Source organism: Mauremys mutica, chromosome 22 (genome assembly GCF_020497125.1).
Source record: "Mauremys mutica isolate MM-2020 ecotype Southern chromosome 22, ASM2049712v1, whole genome shotgun sequence".
NCBI lineage: Eukaryota > Metazoa > Chordata > Testudines > Geoemydidae > Mauremys > Mauremys mutica.
The window spans coordinates 824586-845375 of record NC_059093.1 but is presented as its reverse complement, the minus strand read 5'-3'; the positions used below and the strand labels follow the sequence as shown (position 1 = coordinate 845375).

The window sequence follows — 20790 nt, the reverse complement described above, 5'->3', positions numbered from 1 at the left end:
GTTCCGGGTCCATACTGAATAAGGGGGATAGTGGTGGGGAAAGGTCTGCTCTATTTCCCCTTGACTTATGGGTGTCGGATGTTTTCTCCTCAGGAATGGCTTACAAGAACACAGCTGTAGTGTAGCAGAACATGGTAGTGATCACAGTTCTGCTCTCCGCAGGCTTCATTGCTGTGCTGGCAATCACAGGGCGCAAGTGAAGCCGGATGGTGACCAGAAACTCAGAGACAGTTGCTTCTCCTGTGGAGACAGTACCACACTGTCAATGACATGCAAATGAACACACAAGACTGGGCCCGTTTGGGTTTTTTTTGCTTCTTTCTGATGGAAGGAAAAGGTCTGGACAGTTTCCCACACATAGATTTTCCTTCTTCCTTTTACATTAGAAACTCAGGTCTTGACTGCCCTGTTTGTCCTGGAGGACTCTGTGAATGACTGCAGATCAAGAAGGACTGTGATAACTTGTCTACACCTTGTCATGGTATAACTATTCAGTTATGGATTTTAACTAAAATAGTTATACTGGTACAAGCCCCCAGATGGATGAAGTTTTACGAGTATAAAGGTACCTTATGCTGGTATAACTTATTCCCCCTTCCATATAAGAATAACCTGTAATGGTATAAGCACTTATACTAGTATCAATGTGTCCCAGCTGGACCCCAGCTGATGAAACTTGGAAGAAGCCTTGTATAATTTTAACTATGCTGATATATTTAAAGCAACACAACTTTTGTGTGTACACAAGGCCTTAACCAGTCACATGTCAAAGGATTTCAATTTGGGGGGAAGGGATTCAATTCAGACTCATTCAAATTCCAGTTTTTGTTTTTCTTAACACCTGTTTAGACTCAGACACTTGGGAGAAACAGTGCCTTTGTTAAAGTTTCAGCTCCTAAACCCCTTCGGTGAAAGGCGGAGATAGCTGTCAGGCCACACCTCTGACTCTTCCAAAGAGATCTCCAGCAAAAACATGGACTAACCAGCTTGACATTCCTGAGATTCCTAACAATGAAACCAAGCAGAATTAAAAATAAAAACCCTACAAACTTTCAAGTCTACTTTATGAATCTTAAAGAATCAAAACCAAGGGCACAAATCCACTTTTCCCCCCTCCCTCCTTGCAGGTCACTTTAATATGGTAACCTCCATTTAATTAATGGCTTTGCTCCTCCTGAACTTTTCCCAGGCTCTGTCTGAGACGCCAGTTTAATTTGCTTCCTGTTATATTTTGCTACCAAAGTTACAAGAGTAATCTGTCCATGCACTTCCAGGCATGAAATTCTAACCAGTTAAAATGTAAAAGAAATTCCCTCTCCCCAGACATCATTGGATACCACTGCATGATAACTAGCTTCTTCGTTGTCAGACACATTAAGGTGAATTCTTTCCTCTGAAGCTATTGTCACTGGCCAGGACTCCAGGCCAGATAGGTTTGATCTGGTGTGCTGGCTGGAGGCAGTTTAATTCCTAGTTATAAATGTTATTCATCCTCTGCAACTCCCAAAGTTAACCCTTGTGGTTCCTGGAGCCACAGGATGTATGGGATTTCCCTTGTATCATTCACTCACTGAAGAACATGTGTTCTGTCCTCATCTTATTGAGCATAACAATAAAATGCAGATGCCATGGGCTGTATGTACTTTCTCCGCACCTTCCCCTCATGTTCAAGATCTCCTCTACTTTATTCCTAGCAGATTAAGGGAGTCCTCTCCCTGCCAGATGCCAGTGTAGCTGCAGTGAACTGACTTGGATTCTGGTGTGCACTTGGTCTCAGAACTCAGAGTCCATTTAGTTTCCAAGAACATAGACTGTCATGTACAGTCGGGGGGGTAAAACACTCACAAGGAGATTGGTGGTGATGGATGCCTCACCCACTTCTTGCATTTCCCATTCTACAAGGATTCTTGCCACAGTCTCACATTGAGTGTGATAAGGGGGGTAGGTGGTTGTGCTAGAAGCTAAAGCTCCTGTTGATTCAGGATCCAGGATGGAGTGGATCTTCTGAGTTTACTTCTGGTGGGTTTGGAGCTGCCTGTTCCCTCCAGTGCCTTCAAGGCTTGTTATTAATTTACATGTCCCGGTTTATGTTGGTGCCTTTTGTCTGTATGATGCTCAGATATAGTGATGGGCTACCATATAGGAAGCTAAATTGTAATCTTATATCTCCTGCTCTTATAATGGGATCCTGGAGGAGCCAGGAGGCCTTTCACTGCTCCTTTTTGTGCATGTGAGTGGACTTTGTTTGTAGATTGGGTTTTTGGGGGCTTTTTCTCTTCTCCATCATTTTCTCTGTTTAAATGCTCTCCCATGGGCATCAATAGATCATTTTTGTATAACCCAAAGACTTCATCCTCTGCAAGGGGCTTCTCTTTCCTTTATCCTGCAAGGTTGACAATATAATGTCAATAAAATGTGAGTTTCTCCTTAAAAGAACTCCTCAGTTGGTCTGCTTTGGTTTCTGCCTCATGCTGCAGCATTTTGTTTCAAAAGGTTCAAATGCTCCCCAGTGGGGAACGTGTTGCCTCGACAGACATCACAGAGGTGTCTGACCTATGGACCCTGCTTTAAATGGTATATACCTGTAAAACATATCCCAAACCTCCATCACAAAGGAAAGCCTGAACATGAGTGGAGTATCTGTTGTGCTTCACAAAAGTTTGGTTGGAGACTTGCGTTCAATCTGAGATTGTCCCAATACCAGGGCACAATTTTTTTTTTAATTGCCCAAAATAATCAATTTAGTTCCATCACTTAGCTGCAGGCTGGTCGTGAACCTCCCTCCAAACTGTAGCTGTAACTAAAGGCACATCTTGACTTGCAATGTTAAAGCGGTGCCACGGCTTTAACGTGGCTTGGGTAGTCGCGGCACAGCTATAAAAAAAAATCACCTCTACAAGAGGAATAGCTCCCAGTGCTGGTGCACTGTGTACACTGGCACTTTACAGCGCTGAAACTTGCAATGCTCGGGGTCTGTGTGTGTTTTTTCACACCCAAGTGAGAAAGTTACAATTGTTTACAACACCGTCATCATGTGTAGTGTGTCTGGAAACTAACTGCATGCTGGACTTTCCCCTGTTGGGTCTTCATCTGTGAGATAAATCTCCCCCTTCCTGATCATAGAGGCCACTGTGGGTGTGAGTGTGTGAGGAGGATTAAGTTAAACCATGATAAACATCTGAATTGCATAGTTTACACCACAGATTGGGTGAGGAGCCAGGTGTATGTGATACAATTACAAGCAACAAAAGGAGTAAATTAAGCAACAAGTGTATTCTTCACTTTTCAGTGGCAGTTTGGAAAAGATACACAATACACACACATCCACATCTTCTTTAGCAGGCCCTTTTGTGCTAATGTTGTTACTTTCTGGGACTTGCTTGATAATTTAGTTATGCTGATCCCTCCTAGCAAATAACATTTCAACATTTCCAATGTTTCCACCAGAACCAGTTCCTACCTCTGTCCACTGGCCTTTGCTGGCACACAGCACCATCGCATCACATGACCAGGTAGGGAGATTTTAAAAAAATATTATCCAAACTCCATGTCAAAGAGACACTAGAAAGGGTCCCCATGTGCCCAATGAGAGTCTGTGTAATTCTGCACTAGTGAAGCTAGATTGTAATTTTACATCTCCTGCTTTTGTAGTGCTGCCCTGGAGGACCAAGAGCAACCCTACAACAGCAAACAGGATGCAGAGCCCAGGAGCAACCCTACAATAACAGGGTACAAAGACTCCCCTCACTCTGTAGTGACCCCATTCGGTGATGATAGGATCTGACAGAAATTAGTGTGTTAGGCACAGATTCTCAAAAGTTCCAGAATTTCAGTTAGAGTTAGGTACCTAAATACTTTTGAGGATCCAAACCTTAACTCTTGTGCAGAGCTTTGAAGATGTAGAGGTATGTATAAATATCAACCATTATTATTCCTCACTCACCCTCCTCAATTCAGTGCTGGTGCTGCCCATTGGGGGCCCCTAAGCAGGAATATTTTTGCCCCTGCCCACACAACACATACTAATAATTAATAGGGGGGGCCCCTATTTGATCTCACTTTATATATATATTAAAAAAAAAAAAAAAAAAAAAGAGAGAGAGAGAGCATGAGAGAGATTTGACCAGGTGAATTAAAGACCTCTGTTTCACACTTTTAAATACCCATTAAAGACCTTTCTAGGGACTGGATGATTAGTATCTACTTGAAAATAGAGCTCAAGGGGGCCCCACTTGAGCTGCTTGGCACCCTAAGCAATTGCTTGGTCTGCTTATGCCTTGCTCTGCTCATCTAGAAAGACATTTGTAGCAAAGTGAGGCCAAGAGGAGAATCTTTCACACACTGATGTGTACCACAGCTCTTGCCTAGCTCAGGCATGGAGCAGAGCAGCAAAGTGAACCTGACAAGAACCTGCTCAGTTTCATTCCCCAGCTGTGCTCCATCTGCTGGTGGGCTGGCAGCAAAATGAGGTTACAAGGAAGTCTGTTCAGTTTATCTTGGAGGTGTGGAGAGAAGGGTGAGAGGGAAGCTAAGCAGCAAGTTGTTGGCAGGGAAGGAGCTGGATTAAGAATAGAGACTGGGAGGGAAATGGAAAGGAGAAGAAATTGGGACTGAAGAGGAGAAAAAGAACAAGAGGTGGGAGAAGAAGAGAAGAAATTAAACTGTCCAAAAATGAGGAGAGGCAGAACTTTTCTGTGTCTACTGAGCTAACTAACCTCAAAGTCCCTATATGTTCTCCAAAAAGTATTTGAGTTTCTCAGACCATAAAGGCCACAAACCTATGGATGATCCTATATTACAAACAGTTGCAAATCTATTCCTTTACACCTATTTTTCCAGAAATGTTAGGATAAAGCTCTGCTCACCTAACTAAGGAGCTGAGCACTTATCGAGAATTTAGATTAAATAGACAGACAAAAAAAAAGCCCTTCGAGTGATATCTCTTTTATTTTCAAGTAGATTGCTTGCTTCATTGATACTAATCATCCAGTCCCTAGAAAGGTCTTTAATGGGTATTTAAAAGTGTGAAACAGAGGTCTTTAATTCACCTGGTCAAATCTCTCTCATGCTCTCTCTCTCTTTTTTTTTTTTTTTTTTTTTTTTTTATATATATATATAAAGTGAGATCAAATCACATGGACCAGAACTAGAGAGTTAAAAGTTAGCAGGTTAACTCTCTGTGTCCTTCCTCCAACATTCTGGGTATACAGCAGTATTTTGCAGATTATAAGAAAATGTATTTGAATTTTCAAAACAAAACCTTTTGGGAAAACCTGCATTTAAAAAGTGGCCTTGAGGACTGGGATATGGAGGAGAAGCTCAAGCTAACCACCACCACTGATCAGTTTCCTCACGGTAAGGAGTTCTGAGAGGCTTGGGTTCTGGATGGTTTGGTTATGTGCATGTCCTTGGCTGTGAAACTTCCAGGTGAAAAGAAGACTCTCTGATGGCTGGAGATAGAAATCGGATCTAGCCTGGAAATTCATTAAAAACCATATCTTGTCTTGCTATCAAAGACTTTAAATGCTGCTAAATTAGAACTTTCTCTTCTATGAATGTCAAAATGTATGCAAATTTAGGAGAATCTGGAGATTAAACTGTAAATAACTGACAGGTACTCTGATATTGGGGGGATTCTAAAGAGAGCTGGCAAGACTGGCTCAATGAAATAAAAATCTCCAGAGAGCACTCCAGAAAACATATTGGCATGTTGTGATAGAACTAGCAGCACTGACTGGGCTACAGCAGATTCCAGTGCTGGATACATGTGATTGTTCATGATTCTAGTTCAACATTGTGAAACTATCACAGAAAATGTTTTGATAAAGGATATAGTATAAACAGGAATAATTTGGGGGGAAGTTCAATGGCCTGAATTATGCAGGAGGTGAGACTAGATAATTACAGTGCCCCCCTCTGGCCTTTGACTCTATGAATGGGGGAAAAAAAGAACATTTCTATTATGTCCTGTCTAGTTCATGTTCAGCTCTACCGTTGTTGCTATGATTTGCTGCTTTGGACAGTCTAATTCTAAATCTCTCCAGTGATGGGCCACTTTCAAAGAATTCTTATGATATTTTAGTACATGGATTGTAGGGCTTTGGACTATACTAGGGAAATGCTGGGACTGCCATCTCCTTAACAACCTTATAGTCACAATCTTAGGCTCTAGGCCTGGAATCTGACCCTTGGACCCCTGCAGAATGGGGACCCGTGTGGGCCTAACTACAGGATGAGGGTTTTGATGTGTGTAGCCCAGTGGTTCTCAACCAGGGGTACCCCTGGGAATATGCAGAGATCTTCCAGGGCGTACATCAACTCATTTAGCTATTTCCCTAGTTTTACAACAGGCTATAGGGTTGCCAACTTTCTAATCACACAAAACTGAACACCCTTGCCCCACCCATTCTCCTAGGCCCTACCTCGCTCTCCCCATTCCCCCTCTGCTCTGTCACTGGCTATCTCCCACCCTCACTCACTCATTTTCACCGGGCTGGGGAGGGTCCCTTTTTGACCAGGTGTTTTGGTTTAAGCACTAGTGAAGTCAGTACAAACTAAAATTTCATACAGACAATGACTTGTTTATACTGCTCTATATACTATACGCTGAAATTAAGTACAATGTGTATATTCCAAATGATTTACAGTTATGTAGTAAAAATGAGAAAGTAAGCAATTGTTCAGCAATAGTGTACTGTGACACTTTTGTATTCTCATGTCTGATTTTGTAAGCAAGTCATTTTTAAGTGAGGTGAAAGCTGGAGGGGTAGGCAAGACAAATCAAACTTCTGAAAGGGGTACAGTAGCCTGGAAAGGTTGAGAGCAACTTGTGTAGCCCAAACTGGGTGACCCATCATGATGCAGAAAAAAGGCCTTTTTCCCAACCTAAATTAGACTGCGGATGTGTCTCAAAGCCCTGATGCTCAGAGGAGAAAGGGGGTGGAGAAGAGGAGGGAGATGGGTGTCAGTGCTGTCAATTCACCATATTGTCTCTGAACTTCCATTTCCCACCAGCTGCAGATGAAAAACTGAACCATCACATGCTGAAGTGGCAGTGTGAGCGACCGGTGCGCAGGAATTCACTCCCCAAGGAACTGTCTGAGACCCTCCCATCCACACAGCCTGGTGGTGAGCCATGTGCAGGGTATTGCCCTGGGGGAAAGGGATAGTGCCATAAGCAGATGTGTAGGTAAAGGGGCATTCGTTCTTCCTGTTACAGAGAGATGGACCAGTGACAGAGAGCACATCTGGGTCTGATCTTCTCCAAGGATCAGAGGTGCTTAGGTCAGCTCTGAGGGGAGTATTATGTACTCCTTTCTCCACTGGATGCTGCCAGACCAGTAGCTCAGGGTGATTCTTGGGTAGTGGGAGTGCAGGCAACTCCGGTGCTGCTGGCAGGGGAAGGGATGTTAAAACTCGCAGGGTGAGCAAGGGACAAGACCTGGTGGTGTGAGGGGCCACAGGACAGGAGGGAAAAAACAATCAATTTTGTTGTGAGATAAATGCTGGGGGGGAGAGAGGTAGACAGCATGGAGCCTTAGGGCTAGGAGATTCCTGAGATTTTGGATCTACATCCTAATTAGCCTTAGCCCAGCCTTGTTCCCAGGAGGCAGGAGTCCTGTCTGTTGCAGAGGCCCTCAGATGGTGCCCCTAGAGTGATTTGGCTTCTTCTCTCTCAGCAGAATTTAATGTGCAGCCCCATCTGTGGATGTGGGTGAACCCCAATCTGGTTTGCCCCATTGCCGGCTGTCCCAGTGTGGACATGCCAGGACCCAGTAGCCCAGCATTCTCAGTAGCTGCTGCTGCACCAGGGTTTTCTTCTCCAAGCCCTTCCTTGAATTACTCCAACCTTGACTGTTCTGAGGAGGATCTGCTGTCGTCATCCAGTGAGGCAGAGAAGGTATGTGGCAGAGGGGAAGCTGTGTGGACAGTGCTGGGCATTACATGCTTTGAGTCGCTTGGTCTCTGTGATTGATGCATCCCAAGATAGCACTAAACTTGCTCATGCCTTGTTTTATGAGCAGCAGAAGTGAATGCATAGATTCAGCCCAAATTATGGCTGGCAGAAGGTACAAGATGCTGGACTGGAAACTGGAGTCCTTCCTATCCACAGAACCGGGATAGCACAGGTAGCAGTATGTACCTCAGGCCTGACATGAGGGGAGGAGCTCATTTACCATCACCATGACCCTTCTGCTGAAACAGATAGAAATGGGTCAGCTAGCACTCATTTGTGATGGGGACACATCACCACTGGGAACTAGACTGAGGCCCAAACTCATTACACACAAGCCGCTGATGTGCATCTTCCCAGACGCATCATGTCTACTCATGGTTGACTCCATGCAGGCCTAACCCAGCTCTTCTACCCCTCTTCTCCCTAGTTCACAGAGGATGAAGATGCCTCATCGGTGGACATCTCACTCCCTCAGAAAATGGAGACTCCCAAATCTAAGGCTGTTCTGGCACTCCGGAAACCAAAGGTCACCAGATGTCAGAGCAAAAAGCTCAAGTACATCCTGCAGGCGAGCACCAAAATCAAAGGGGGATGGCCCCGCCCCCCCCTTAATTACTGCATCCTCATCACCCTGGCCCTGCGTAACAATGCAGAAGGCAGCCTGACTGTGCAGCAGATCTACCAATTCACACGGTACCCACAGCCCTCCAACTCCACCATGCTGGGATAGGGGGAGTTTTAAGGGGCATGGGTACAAAACTGTCCTAGCTTTTGCTAGGGGAGGGAACTGGAGGTCAGGAATTCTGGGTTCTATTATCAGCTGTACTACTGACTCACCATGAGACACTAGGCAAGTCACTCCACTTCTGTTCCCATTAGAGATTACATGGATTTTTTATTTAAATGCCCAAGTTAAGGAGTATTCAGACTTGGAGTTTTAGTTCTGGCCTGTTGCCTCTTAACATTACTTTGTTCAACTGGTCCAGCCAAGCCTAAGGGTACAGGGGCTTGGGAGGAATCTCTCTTCTTACATCCATGTATGTTCCACAAATGATCAGGTGCACTCTGGTTGTGACAAGAAACACTGACCTCATGACTACAGTGGCCAGTGTAGCCAATCCTGTGCTCTGGGCTTGCCCTGCTTGTGAACCCAGATGTGCTCTTCTTCTCCTCTCTCTGCAGGCAGCACTTTCCCTTTTTCCAGACAGCCCCAGATGGCTGGAAAAACTCCATTCGTCACAATCTGTGCTTCAGTAGCAGCTTTGAAAAAACCTCCCACTTTGTGTGCAACGAGGGCAATCGCAAGTCACGCCTGTGGAAGCTGACACCAGAAGGGTGCAGAAAGTTCCAGGAAGAGGTACGGGCTCTATCTGAGGAGGCCCTTGACTTAGTGAGCCAGAGCTTGAACAAACCAGGTACATACCAAGAAACAGTAGGCCCTGCTGAGGCTTTGGAGCTAGGACGAGTGGTGCTGGAAAGCAGGGTCTCCCAAGACTTGTTTTGAGGTTACACTAGTAAGAGAGCTGTAGAAGTAATAAGGGTGTGGATAGACCAGGGGAAGTAGAAAATACAGGGGGCTAGACTGGATGGCTGAAGAAGATGGGTCTTCTAGGGTGGAGCCCTTATGAGTAAGGGTGGCGCTCTGCCTCATTTAGTGGTAACATAGGCCAGAGGAGAAAAGCGGAGGAGAGGTTCCCCCGCCCCTTTTGAATGATAGAAATGCTCCTGGTCACTCCTCTCTGAAAATTATTTCTCCTCCCCCCCCCGCCTTGAAACTTCATGCACGGAAAAATTAGTAACCTCACATCTCTTATTTCCAGCACTGAGTGAGTTACTTCACAAGTTGCTGAGGGTGTTACTGGTTGCTGAGGATGACTGGGTGGGTTGCACTTTGGAGTCCAGGTCTGCAATTGCCTAGGTCGGTGAAAGGGACCATTCCCATGCTTTAGAACAAGAGACCCAGACAGCCTTAAGTGGTGCTGTCCTTATAGCTCTGGCCAGCCAATTTTAACATGGATGCATGAGATCTGCACATGGGTGTGGGGGGACAAGCTTAGGAGCCTGGAGGCACATTAAAAAACAACTTAAGAATGGACCTTTGGTCTGACCCAGTATGGCCATCAATCCCAGTATCCTGTCTTCTGACAGTGGCCAATAGCAGGTGCCCCCAAGGGAATTGACAGACATGTTATCATCAAGTGATCCATGCCCTGTTCCCCAATCCCAGCTTTTGGTAAACAGAGGCTAGGGCCACCATTCCTGCCCATCCTGGCTCATAGCCATTGATAGACTTATCTTCCATGAATCTATCTAGCTCCTTTTTGAAGATAAGTACTTGAGAGAAATTCAACTATAAGCAGGGTTATTCTCCTAGCTGCTTAAGAAATTTATCCTCCAGCTGATACTGAATAACACACTTGGCCAATTAAAATCAGAATGGAAGTATTAAGTTTTTGGGACAAGCTCACATTGGTGGCTGAGTGATCCTGAGAGCAGGACACTGATAGCAATGGTGGTGGAATGCTGATTAACCCTTTGAGGCCGCAGAGCCAGTACCCAGCGCCTGGATCATGGCCCAGGCTCAGCCATCAAACTACCTTTCTTTTTCTCTCTCGTTGCAGAACAGATGCAATCTTTGTTCAGTCTCTGATCCCTGGTGCCTCTGAAATAAGGACCACATGGCTCCCAAGCAGGCTTATTTCCTCCCCTTCTACTACAGTCAGCTTCTAAGCAATTGCAGAAGGGAGCCCTAGAAGTGAATGGAAACTCTAGGGAATCAGACCACTAATCAGAGGGAGCTGGATCAGACCTGTCTCCCCCCTCAATGGCTTGCTCTGGGCAGGCTTTGTCTCATATACTTCAAGAGGGAATTTCAGCTGGAGAGTATAGGGTAGTAGGAAAATCTGGTCCTTTTGATTTCTAACTTTCCCCCTTTCAGCAGTTTGAGTGGCTATCCCATCCATGATCCATTGGCTGACGATGGTCAGAGTTGGTTTTGTTTGAGGGAAGATTGCAGGAAGCTTTAGCATAATCTTGGGAATCTGAGAGCCTTTACTCTAACAGCAATTTCTCAGCTGCTTCTGTGCAAAATGTTCCCTTTCCTCTGTACAAGACGACTGGGAAAAGTCAATTGAATTTTTGTACTTTTTCAATTCCTTATTTTCATTCTGCACTTAATGTTGTGTAAAGTATGCTGAAGGTAAAAAGCACTAAGGGCTGCTGAACTACATTAAAAAAATGAAAATGAAGCAGATAGTAAGATCTAGAGCAGAGTTTAGACATTCCATTGCAGCCATTTAAAGATCCCAAAGACATTGTCATTTTATTTTACTGAAGTTCCAGCTAACTAGCCCCCTTAAAAAAACCCCACAAACTACAACAAACAAAACTGCTCTTCAATGCCAGTGGTAGGAGACACAAAGATAATACTAAATGGAGTGGGAGGGGATAAGGTGAAAACTGGGTTGTTTTTCTCCTGCCTCTTGAAGATAGAGGTAGAATTCTGTTATTTAAACAGAGAAACAGATCTTGTCTCACATAGGGAACCAATGATGTGACATGAGCAAAAAAGCTCTAGCAAGTGAGGGGAAAGGGAGTTTGTCCCTTGTTTAGCTATCTAATGCCAAAGCCTAATGAATTCTGGGGAGAAATTATGTCTTTGCTAAAGTCTCTCCCCTGCTCGACTAGGTGATAGCTCTAACACAGATCGCCTGACACACACACACACTTTCAGCAGAGACCAGACATTCCATTCCTGGTATTTCTAAAGTTTTTGTTTTAAAAAGACTTCATTATAAAGCAGTACAAATTTTATTTTTTTACTAAACACCTCTGGCAGCTGTGATTCTTTACACTGTCTTATTTAACATGAAAACTGCTGCTTCCTCTAACCAGGGCAGAATGGATCATAAAACTCCAGCTCTCTGCCATATATCTAGTCTACATAGTGGCACTGCCTATAAACAGCTGGTGCTAAATACCTGCACTAAGAAAGGCAGAAAGCAAACAATACAGGAAGAAGACTGGGTTAGTTTGATCTCTGCTGTTAGTAACACAGCAGGAACTATTTTTTAATCAGACAGCAGCCACTTAAACTAGAGAAAACATCACTTATTTGAAGATTTCATTTATAACATTTTAATAAATGGTTCAGAGTCCAACAGGTGCCTAGGTTGTTTACCTCTAATACCTACTAATAGGCTAACATCAGATGCTACCCCTATTTGTAACCTGCTAAAATTTGTAGTCAGTGAGTTGTAAAGTGTGATTTAATTAGATTAGAGAGGTTTAAGGTATCAGAAATAAGGCCTCCCATGTAACTAAGACACTTGCACTTCCTAGTGCCCCACAGATGAAATCCTTTCCAACAGAAGCACTTCCACAGTAGGCTTAATCCCCTCCATGTATAATCTGACAATTTCTGTTCTCCCACTGCCACCACTCATTTTTTAGGAGTCCAGTGAACACTTAACTGCTATTTACTAGAGAGGATCATGCTTTCAGTCCCCAGTGAGCACATGACAGTAAAGGTGAACTGTTTTTAGTCTAGGATAGGTCCCTCTTATTCCCTGCTGTAAGGTCTTGCAAGCAAAATGTTTACTGGTACAGCTGAAGCTGGATGTTATATAACAAGTAACTGTTTCAACAGTCAGGCAGACCTCACAAACTAGAGAGAGGAGCATGAGCAATTCACACTCATGCCACAAGGGAGAGTGCTCACACGGTCATGCTTGTCAGCAGGAAACTGATTTTCAGTTGACTGAGCCATGAGAATGAGCTTGACCAATGCTCTAGAACAGGAGGACCTTGAAAGCCTATTCAAAGTAAAGTTTTGCCTCTTAAATCTGCCCAAGAGTTGTGGGCACACTGAGCAAGCAGTCACTACAGGAGGGGTGGTTTCTACTCCAGTCAGATGCATGCAAGAGGAACAGCAGAAGTCAGAGGGGAGGGTATGTGGAGAAGCTCTTCCCTTCTCACAAAAATGCTTGCTTAGCAGAAAGTGGCTAATATTACTTTGAGTGCCAGCAGGTAGAGGTTGATCCTCTTTCCAATGGGGGGTGGGGGGAAGAAACACTTACAAATTTACTATTAAAATTAACCAATATACCATCTATTCCTATATCCTGCCTCCAGCATGGCCAAGGAAGGCAAATTCCCCTATTCTGATCATGTAACTGGTAGTTCTACAATGCTTTACCTGGGGTGGGGGTTACAGACTACTTCATGTCCTTGGCAATGACCATATTTGCTGATGCTAGAGGTTTGATTTGTTTAGCTAGTCATGTTACTGCACGCCTAGACTGGATCTAGTGACTAACAACCTCACAAGCAACTACCCTTCAAGAGGTAGAGCCAAAGTCCTGTGCTTAGCCAACAGGTCCAAATATCTGGATACTTGGGTTCTATTTCTAGCTCTGCCAGAGACTTCTTGTATGATGTCAGACAAGTCACTTTTAATCCAGCTTACAGATAAGGCACAGAGGTGACACTTCTTATGCCAGAGGTGAAAGACTTGACATTTGTAACAAAAGCACTTTGAGTTTGGGTAGATGGAACCAGAGAGGGATACAAGCATAGAGGCTGCAGAAAGGAATGCTTAAAGAATTAGAAATACAGAATTAAAAGGAAAGGGAAGTTTTAATAGATGCCTGGCAAGTTCATAGATGATGCAGACTTAAGCTTTATTTTAAAGTGATGTTTTAAAAAAAGTTTTATTTGATCCCTACTGTAGGCTCAGGCCTGTAGTGCCAGCCAGTACAGTGGCAGCTTCCCTCCCTAAGAGAGAACAGGTAGAAGGACTACCTGGGGCTTGTTTCCATCAGTTTTGTCACCAATTTAACTAGATCACCTTGGGGGAAAAAATCAAAACAAAAAACCCCCACAGGTTAGATCAGTTCAACACACTAGTGTTTCACTACTGCTAAGTCAAAACAAATAGATTTTTAGATGTGTACACATTAGGGTGTCGAATCCTTTTAACTATGTTGGCACAGATTTAACAAAACCAAAACTAGTCAGACCTGCCCTGAAATACAGTCTGGAACAGGTGTCCAGCACCACCCACACCCATTGAAGTCAGCAGGAGCCCACTAGTTCTGTGGAAAAGGGGGGCAGGGTGTGGGGGGGGGGGGAAGGGGGGTGTGGAGGGGAAGGTAAGTCAGGCCATAGAGGCCTGATGTGTTTAAGATGTAATATGACTGCACTCAAGTGGCAGTTGACTTGTTTGCCATATGAGAGTGAGAAGAAAGTTGGGTGGCTTTCCATGCAAAGCCCATCTTCACTAGCCTCTTGCTGGCAAAGGCCATTTTGAAGTCAGCATCGTTTAGCGAAAAGAAGAGATGAAGGGCAGGTGTCAAGTCATCCAGGTCACAAGGGCTGTGGGAGTCATAGATCATACCAATCTCAGGACTGCAAAAGTAAGAGGAAGAGTGAGTAGTTTTGTGGCGAAGACTGAACCCAAGATGATCAGGTTTTATTGTCCATCATAGCCAGTATGGAAGTATCAAGAATATAAAGACACCAAGCTGGCTAGCTTCCCTGTAAGATGGAGCACCTGAGGGGTACAACTCTAGCATCTGCACTTGTTAGCAAGTGGGAAGTTTTAATGGGATATGGGGGTGGGGGTGCAAGAGGAGAAGAGGCCAGTGTAGACAAGGCAAGTTTCCAATGCAGCCTTTGGCCAAGAATCTAATGGCTGTACCCTGGCTGCAACTTGAAGGATAAGGTAACAAAAATGAATACTCCGACCGTAAGTTGCTGATACTGTGTTCTGACTGGCAGGAGCTCACCAACCATAGACTCCTGCAGTTGATCAGTGATGTCATCCCACAGCTACAGTATGGGGAGAGATATTGGCTGCTTGTGTCCCTTGAACTACTAACAGAGTTCCTCACGTGTCCTGTCCCTTCCCTTCCCTCCCCTCAGTTTCTACATGATCACTTAAAATTTGAGATTCCTCACTAATGAAATGGTGGAGGTAAAAAACATACACACCTTCCCAGCTTTGGATAAAGTATCAGAATCTGAGTCTACCAGTCATTTGCCCTTTCCCTTCTGAAAGCTGCACGAAGTGCAGAGACCTCCCTGATTTCTTGCCCACACTTCAGCCTCCATCCAACTCTGGGCCCCATGAGGTCAGTAAGTGCCTTTCAAATAATCATGAGACAGATGTAACCCACACCCATTTCAGGAGATAAGATTGCTACAGGGATCAGGAAGGAATTTCCTCTCTAGTCCCCATCCCCTCCAAAAAAAAAGTACTGCACTGCTAATCAGCTTTGTTAAAGCAGGGGGCTGTCAGAGTCAAACTAAACCCAAAGGATGAATTCACTATAGCAAGTCCTAAGTCTATGAGATAGGAGACCAGCAAGCTAGGAGCTTTGTACAGTTCTTGGCATACTCCTTCAACAATTCCCAGGTAGAGGGCTGGCTGGGCATTTGATCACAAGGTCTAGTGCTTGAGTTCCATTTGCACCTTTATCTATTGATACATCTGCATCACAGAAGAGACCACCTATCTTCTGTTCTCAGCACTCTTTTCAGAAATAGTTACAAGTGGAAGAGACCTCCTCCTCACTTAACACCTACAGTGACACAAATCAGTCAAGACAGAGCCTGTCACAACACTGGAATAAAAGACTGAACTTTAAGAGCAAGAGATTCTTAATGCAGGAGCTTGATCTCCTATTGTTCATGCCCTCTCAATTGTACAGCTGTGCTACCACTAGCTCCTCTGATGCTGCTGCTAGTGAGATCAGGAGCCAGCAGCCTCCAAAATAACAGTAAGCAACATGGGCTTCATGTGCACTGAATTTCTATCTAACATACCTTTGCTTTGCTGGACCACAGTAGTACCTCTTCCTTGGGACAGAGTTGCTTGTAGGCAATTAAGATGGGCTTTTGATAGGAGTCCACAAGTGCTGCAGCTTCCAGGGACATGGTTTTTCCTGGTGTGTGCGCGCAAACATGCATAGTGTCAGCTACTGGGGGCACTGTCTTTCCTGAAGCATGTTTTCTATTAGAAGCCTTGGATGCAGCAGCTACTGGGGGTACAGGTTTTACTGGAGTAGAAACCTTTGGTGCAACAGCTGCCAATAATATAGGGAACACTGGTTTTCTGGGAACATTCTTGACTGTGGAAGCCTGCAGGGTCACAGCATCAGAAGCAGCCAATGGGGGTATGGAAACAGAGGCTACAGGAGAAGTCTGCAGAGTAGTGATGAGAGCCACTGCCTTTACTGAACTATATTTTCTAGTGGAGACCTTGGGTGCAGCAGTTACTAGAGGCACTGAAACACATTGTCCAGAGGAAGTCTGTAGGGCAGCAGCTACTGGGGGCCTTGGTTTTACTGAAGTAGGTTTTGTAACAGCTGCCTTGGGTGCAGGAGCTACCAAATGCACTGGTTTTCCTGGGACTCCCTTATTGAGGTACCCTGTTATGGGGCAAACCAGGTTGGGGTTCACCCACATCCACAAGTGTGGCTGCACATCAGATTCTGTGGAAACAAAGGTGATAGATCACTTCAGCAAAGTTGTGCTTTTGTTGAAGTTAGTTGCATGGGGTTCCCCCCTCCTCCCCTTTGTAAGCTGCTTAGCTCCTTTGGACAGCTCATTAGGCAACAGCATATCCAACTTCAAAACTATCGTCCTATCACAAACTAGAGGAGACTCCCTGTGAGCTACAGTACTGGGACTTTACTCAATAGGGTGCAGCCACCAGAAGGCAACTGTCACACACTTAATCAAATCTGACATTCCATGCACGAGGGAGCATGGTGTACATATGCACTAGCTCCGTGATACTCAAATTTCAGTGGTTCAGGAGCCACATTAGCAACTAACATAACCAAAAAGAGTCACAGTTGTGTGAATTCATTGTTTCTTTACTATTTTTAATAATCACAGCAAAATGATTAAGTATTCTACAACTGGTTAACAACACAGGAAAAGCATCCTGATTGGTTAATAATTAAATCGGTGTTTTAATATGTGCTGCAAAGAACTCCAGGAGACATATTAAAGAGACACTTGCAGCTCCCAAGCCTCAGCCTGAGTATCATGGCACTAGCTAGTGCATGACTCCACAGTATCCTTCTACCCTGCCCACCCTCATTAACTTTGCCAACCCAGCCACATGAGCCATGCTGTGTAGGAAACCCTGTCCATATTCCTACTCTACACAACCCATAGTCATCACTTGCCATCTTGCTCCTTAGGTAGAGGGGGCTGGACTGCTTCTCCTGTGACAGAGTTGCTCCAACGATGCTTGTATGGCTCATGTAGAAAGTATTTGCTGAGATTTTTTTCCATACCTGGTCCACAGGCAAAGACAAAAACAAAAAACAAACCACCTAAAAATCAGGAACATCACACACCCATCAATCAAACTTGCTTCAGCAGAGCTAGTGAGGCTAAGGCATCAGGCAGGTGCACCACCTGGAGTCATCCTACCAATGATGACAGAGAATTCTAGGTTGCCACTAGTTACACAGTGCTCATCTGTTATTGCTACTGTAATATGCTTCTTGGGGATTATTATACTTTGCAGACACCCTGCTGTACCTCAGAGCCACAGACAGGTCAACGCTTGCAAGCAACGTATCAACATTAAGTCTCAGAGCTCAAGGAGTACCTACTAGTCACTGAAGGGAACTAAGCTCCAACATGCTCCTAAAAACGCTTCAACTCAAAGAAAGGTTTGTTGGTATTCAGCCAAGTTTTATCTTTCCTTAATTTCATATTTCTCCTACCTTCTTCCTTGAAGCATCCTGAAGAAATTCCTTCTCTCCGTAGTCTTTACATCTCTTTGGATACTTGAGCATAATTGTCACTTCCTCAATTTAGTTAGTTTTAGAAGACCCCAGCTCCCATGCAGCTACAAATAAAGTATCCTGAAAGATGACGTTCCCTACAGCACTTGGAAAGTATACCTACAAAGACCCACTCTCCATAGATTAGGGAGCTCTGAACACAGCAATATCAGACAAGGAATACACATTTTCACTCCATTTCCATGTAGTTTACAAGCTATTTGTTATTCCTCACTACACCCCATTCAGTGATGTAGGGAGCTCATGCACGCACACTCACATACACACTCTAGGGTGTGCTACGAAGCTTAGATTCTGAAAAGCCTTTTACCTCACAAGACAAAGTCAAATTAAGATAGGCCATCAGATTAGCAGATATTTTTTCAGGCGGTGCATGTGGGCAAAATGGAAAAGAAGCTTATGAAAAATGCTTACACCAGACTTTTTTGGGCAACAGCTCCACTATTAGTAGCAATGGTGGAAACACCTGTTTAGATACATGCTAGAGTAAAATGTTTAAAACCTAAAAAACAAACCACCCATACCCCCACCCAAATAAACCAAAAAAAACCAACAAAAACCCACACCAGTGTCTTGTCTAATCCTGCTGCAAGGAGGCCAACACAATACATGGTGGTAAAGTGCCAGCAGCTGCTTATGCCATATGTATGCTAATGCTCCCACCAAAGGAGCTAGATCCACAGCAGTATAGCTGGTAGAGATTCCCAAAGTCTAGTGAAGTTAAGCTGTGTTCTAAAAGTCATTGTTACAGTGATAGATAACTGACTAGACTTTAGCTGTGGGTGTCAGCTTTAAGGAGAGCAGATGCTACTCCATAGTTAAGGCTGCAGTAGAGTTTCTGTTCAGATAAGACTAATTCTAGAGAGGATTTTGTAGTTTACTGCTTATATTGTTTTAATCATGAAAACTCTGTACAAACATTAGATATCTTTCATATAGGTTGTAAGAATGAAGTATCATCTCTGTTTCACAGTGGGGAAACTGAGGCACAGGACAGTGAAGTGATTTGCCCAAGGTGATACAGAAAATCACTGTTGAGAAAGGACTTGGAAGTACCAGCTCTTGTGGTAATAATATTTAGTCCTGAGGTTTCTCCTCAGTCTCCAGGAACTTCACTTAGCTAATGGATTTAGAGAATTGTTGTCCTATTAAGTATTTTGTTTTCTTATCCATCCAAGTTCAAGGAATTACATTTGTTGCTACCTGGAAGTATGTAACAACACATTTCCTCTATAGGCTATATGTTGCTTAGTTACCTATATCTCTGTACAAATGGGATAATAAAGATAGGGTAACCAGTTTCCTTATTGATTGTCCTACACAAATTACATAGGAAGGTTCATAGTTATTTAGATATTAATATGAAAAGAGGTCATGAGACAACATAAGAGATTTTACAAAATGTAAAATGAAAAAACTGTTTGGTCTACGCTATAGTATCTAATAAACTTCCTTAAAATACAATTAACATGAAATTAATTCAAATAACTTTATTTCCAGCAACTTTTTTTTAAATAAACTTTAATGGATTACTCCAGCCAAGTAAAGAAAACCAACCACACCTGTCATCCCCAATAATTCACAGATGCCCAGCATCTCATATGATAGGTTCTAATGAGGAAGTCTAGAACTACTCGACTCATGTAACAGCTACATTTACTGGCTTGCATAGTCACTGAAGTAACAATAACTAGTTATCTTATTCTTTGAGTATAAGAAACATCATATAGAAAAATGCAAGAGATCATATTTACATAAATGAGATGCTGAGGATTTGTTTCCTACCTTCAGCAACTTGATCAGTGGTAGTAGCCAGTTCAAGTTCCTGAGCCATATCCCAATTCTCAAGGCCACTTTTTAAATGAAGGTTTTCCCAGCCCTTCTTGTTTTTTAAGTTTAAATACATTTTTCATCAAGGGGAGAAATAAAATCAACAGCTTTTCAAAAGTCAAGAGCACATGACTGTAGGCAAAGGGAGGACTGTTATCCTGAATTCTCTCCTTCTATCATCATCATTTTGATCCTTTTTATATAGGAAAGTAGCTAGTAAGGCAGTGATTGACTCACCTCTCATTGGCACCTTTAAATACCAATTAACAGGCTTGTTAAAGTTTTATTCCCTGACAACCACAGGTCGACCTAACCCCAGGTACAGAGGCTAGCTACTGCCTCTTGGAGAAGTGGATTACCTAGTGACAGAATAACTCCTTCTGTTGATCTAGAAAGCACTTATGCCATAGCAGCACAACTGCAGCCCCATAGCTGTGCTGCTGTAGCAGCTGTAGTGTAGACATACTCCATTTCTACATGACAGGTTAAGCCGGCATAGCTACATTGGTCAGGGGTGTGAAGAGATGTGATTAGAGCTGGGTACAATCTTTTGGCCAATACTTTTTTCATCAAAGAATGCAGATTCAGGAAGATCAAAACATTAGCCAAAATCAACACAAATATGCAAAATTGTTTTGGTAAAAATAATAATATTTCCTCCCCCAGAAATAGATCATTTTGACATTTTCACAATGAAATATTGTTTTTTTGTACTAAATTCACAAGGGGACTTGGACACCTAACTCCAACATTTAGGCAACATTCACAAAACTATTAAAGTGGCCCCCATACACATTAGCCCAGTGATCAGGGCATTCACTAGTGATGCAGAAATCTCTATCTGAATCCCTGTTCTGGAGCAGACACTTGAACCCAGGTCTCCCCACTCTCAGGGAAAGGGAGGTGACCTAGTCCCCAAGAGCTATTCTAAGGCAGAGGTTCTCCCAATCTCCCTTCCTGAAACCACTCCACCTGATATAATTAATTATTCACTGACGTCACTGTCACTTCATCTCTGTGCCTCAGAGTTGGGAGGCCTGGGTTTTGGGGACTTTTTCTTATCTAGGTGCCTATTCGTCCCCTCCCGGTTTTTCACAGTTGCTATCTGGTCACCCTACCTCTGACCAGAGGCCCCCTGAATCGGTGAAGGGGAACCCGTGGGATTTCCCTCAC

At 43.7% G+C, this 20790-nt stretch overlaps 2 protein-coding genes across 9 annotated transcripts; one reads left to right on the top strand and one right to left on the bottom strand.

Annotated features, from left to right (window-relative positions):
* Positions 1-39: 39 nt before the first annotated feature.
* Positions 40-20100, bottom strand: LOC123354821 (forkhead box protein R2-like). Of its 4 annotated transcripts, XM_044997118.1 has the most exons (5): positions 19573-20100; positions 17707-17831; positions 17158-17268; positions 15785-16452; positions 14395-14788 (listed from the first exon to the last, which is right to left on the bottom strand). In XM_044997118.1, the coding sequence occupies exons 3-5, from the start codon at positions 17264-17266 to the stop codon at positions 14645-14647; spliced, it is 921 nt and encodes a 306-aa protein (XP_044853053.1). In that variant the 5' UTR covers positions 17267-17268; positions 17707-17831; positions 19573-20100; the 3' UTR covers positions 14395-14644. The 4 variants fall into 4 exon arrangements, with proteins under 4 accessions (XP_044853052.1, XP_044853054.1, XP_044853053.1 ...); XM_044997117.1 differs by lacking the exons at positions 14395-14788; positions 17707-17831 and adding an exon at positions 40-240 and having other exon boundaries at positions 19573-19818; XM_044997119.1 differs by lacking the exons at positions 14395-14788; positions 17707-17831 and adding an exon at positions 12971-14365 and having other exon boundaries at positions 19573-19817.
* On the top strand, positions 5139-12084 carry FOXR1 (forkhead box R1). Of its 5 annotated transcripts, none has more exons than XM_044997111.1 (6): positions 5139-5355; positions 7015-7128; positions 7683-7900; positions 8385-8650; positions 9140-9372; positions 10584-12084. In XM_044997111.1, the coding sequence occupies exons 1-6, from the start codon at positions 5235-5237 to the stop codon at positions 10685-10687; spliced, it is 1056 nt and encodes a 351-aa protein (XP_044853046.1). In that variant the 5' UTR covers positions 5139-5234; the 3' UTR covers positions 10688-12084. The 5 variants fall into 5 exon arrangements, with proteins under 5 accessions (XP_044853046.1, XP_044853045.1, XP_044853047.1 ...); XM_044997110.1 differs by having other exon boundaries at positions 5140-5355; positions 7680-7900; positions 10584-12081; XM_044997112.1 differs by having other exon boundaries at positions 5140-5355; positions 7680-7900; positions 10579-12081.
* Positions 20101-20790: the final 690 nt, after the last annotated feature.

Bases quoted from the DNA above. Each gene is read 5' to 3' on its own strand.
- FOXR1 (XM_044997110.1), top strand. From the start codon at position 5,235: ATGTATTTGAATTTTCAAAACAAAACCTTTTGGGAAAACCTGCATTTA. The intron at 7,129-7,679 runs GTGAGCCATGTG...CTTCTCTCTCAG, and splicing joins CCCATCCACACAGCCTGGTG to CAGAATTTAATGTGCAGCCC. The intron at 8,651-9,139 runs GTACCCACAGCC...CTCTCTCTGCAG, and splicing joins CAGATCTACCAATTCACACG to GCAGCACTTTCCCTTTTTCC.
- LOC123354821 (XM_044997115.1), bottom strand. From the start codon at position 19,693: ATGTATTTAAACTTAAAAAACAAGAAGGGCTGGGAAAACCTTCATTTA. The intron at 17,269-19,572 runs GTAGGAAACAAA...CCTGTGGACCAG, and splicing joins CACTGATCAAGTTGCTGAAG to GTATGGAAAAAAATCTCAGC. The intron at 14,789-15,784 runs GTATGTTAGATA...CCCATACTGTAG, and splicing joins TGTGGTCCAGCAAAGCAAAG to CTGTGGGATGACATCACTGA.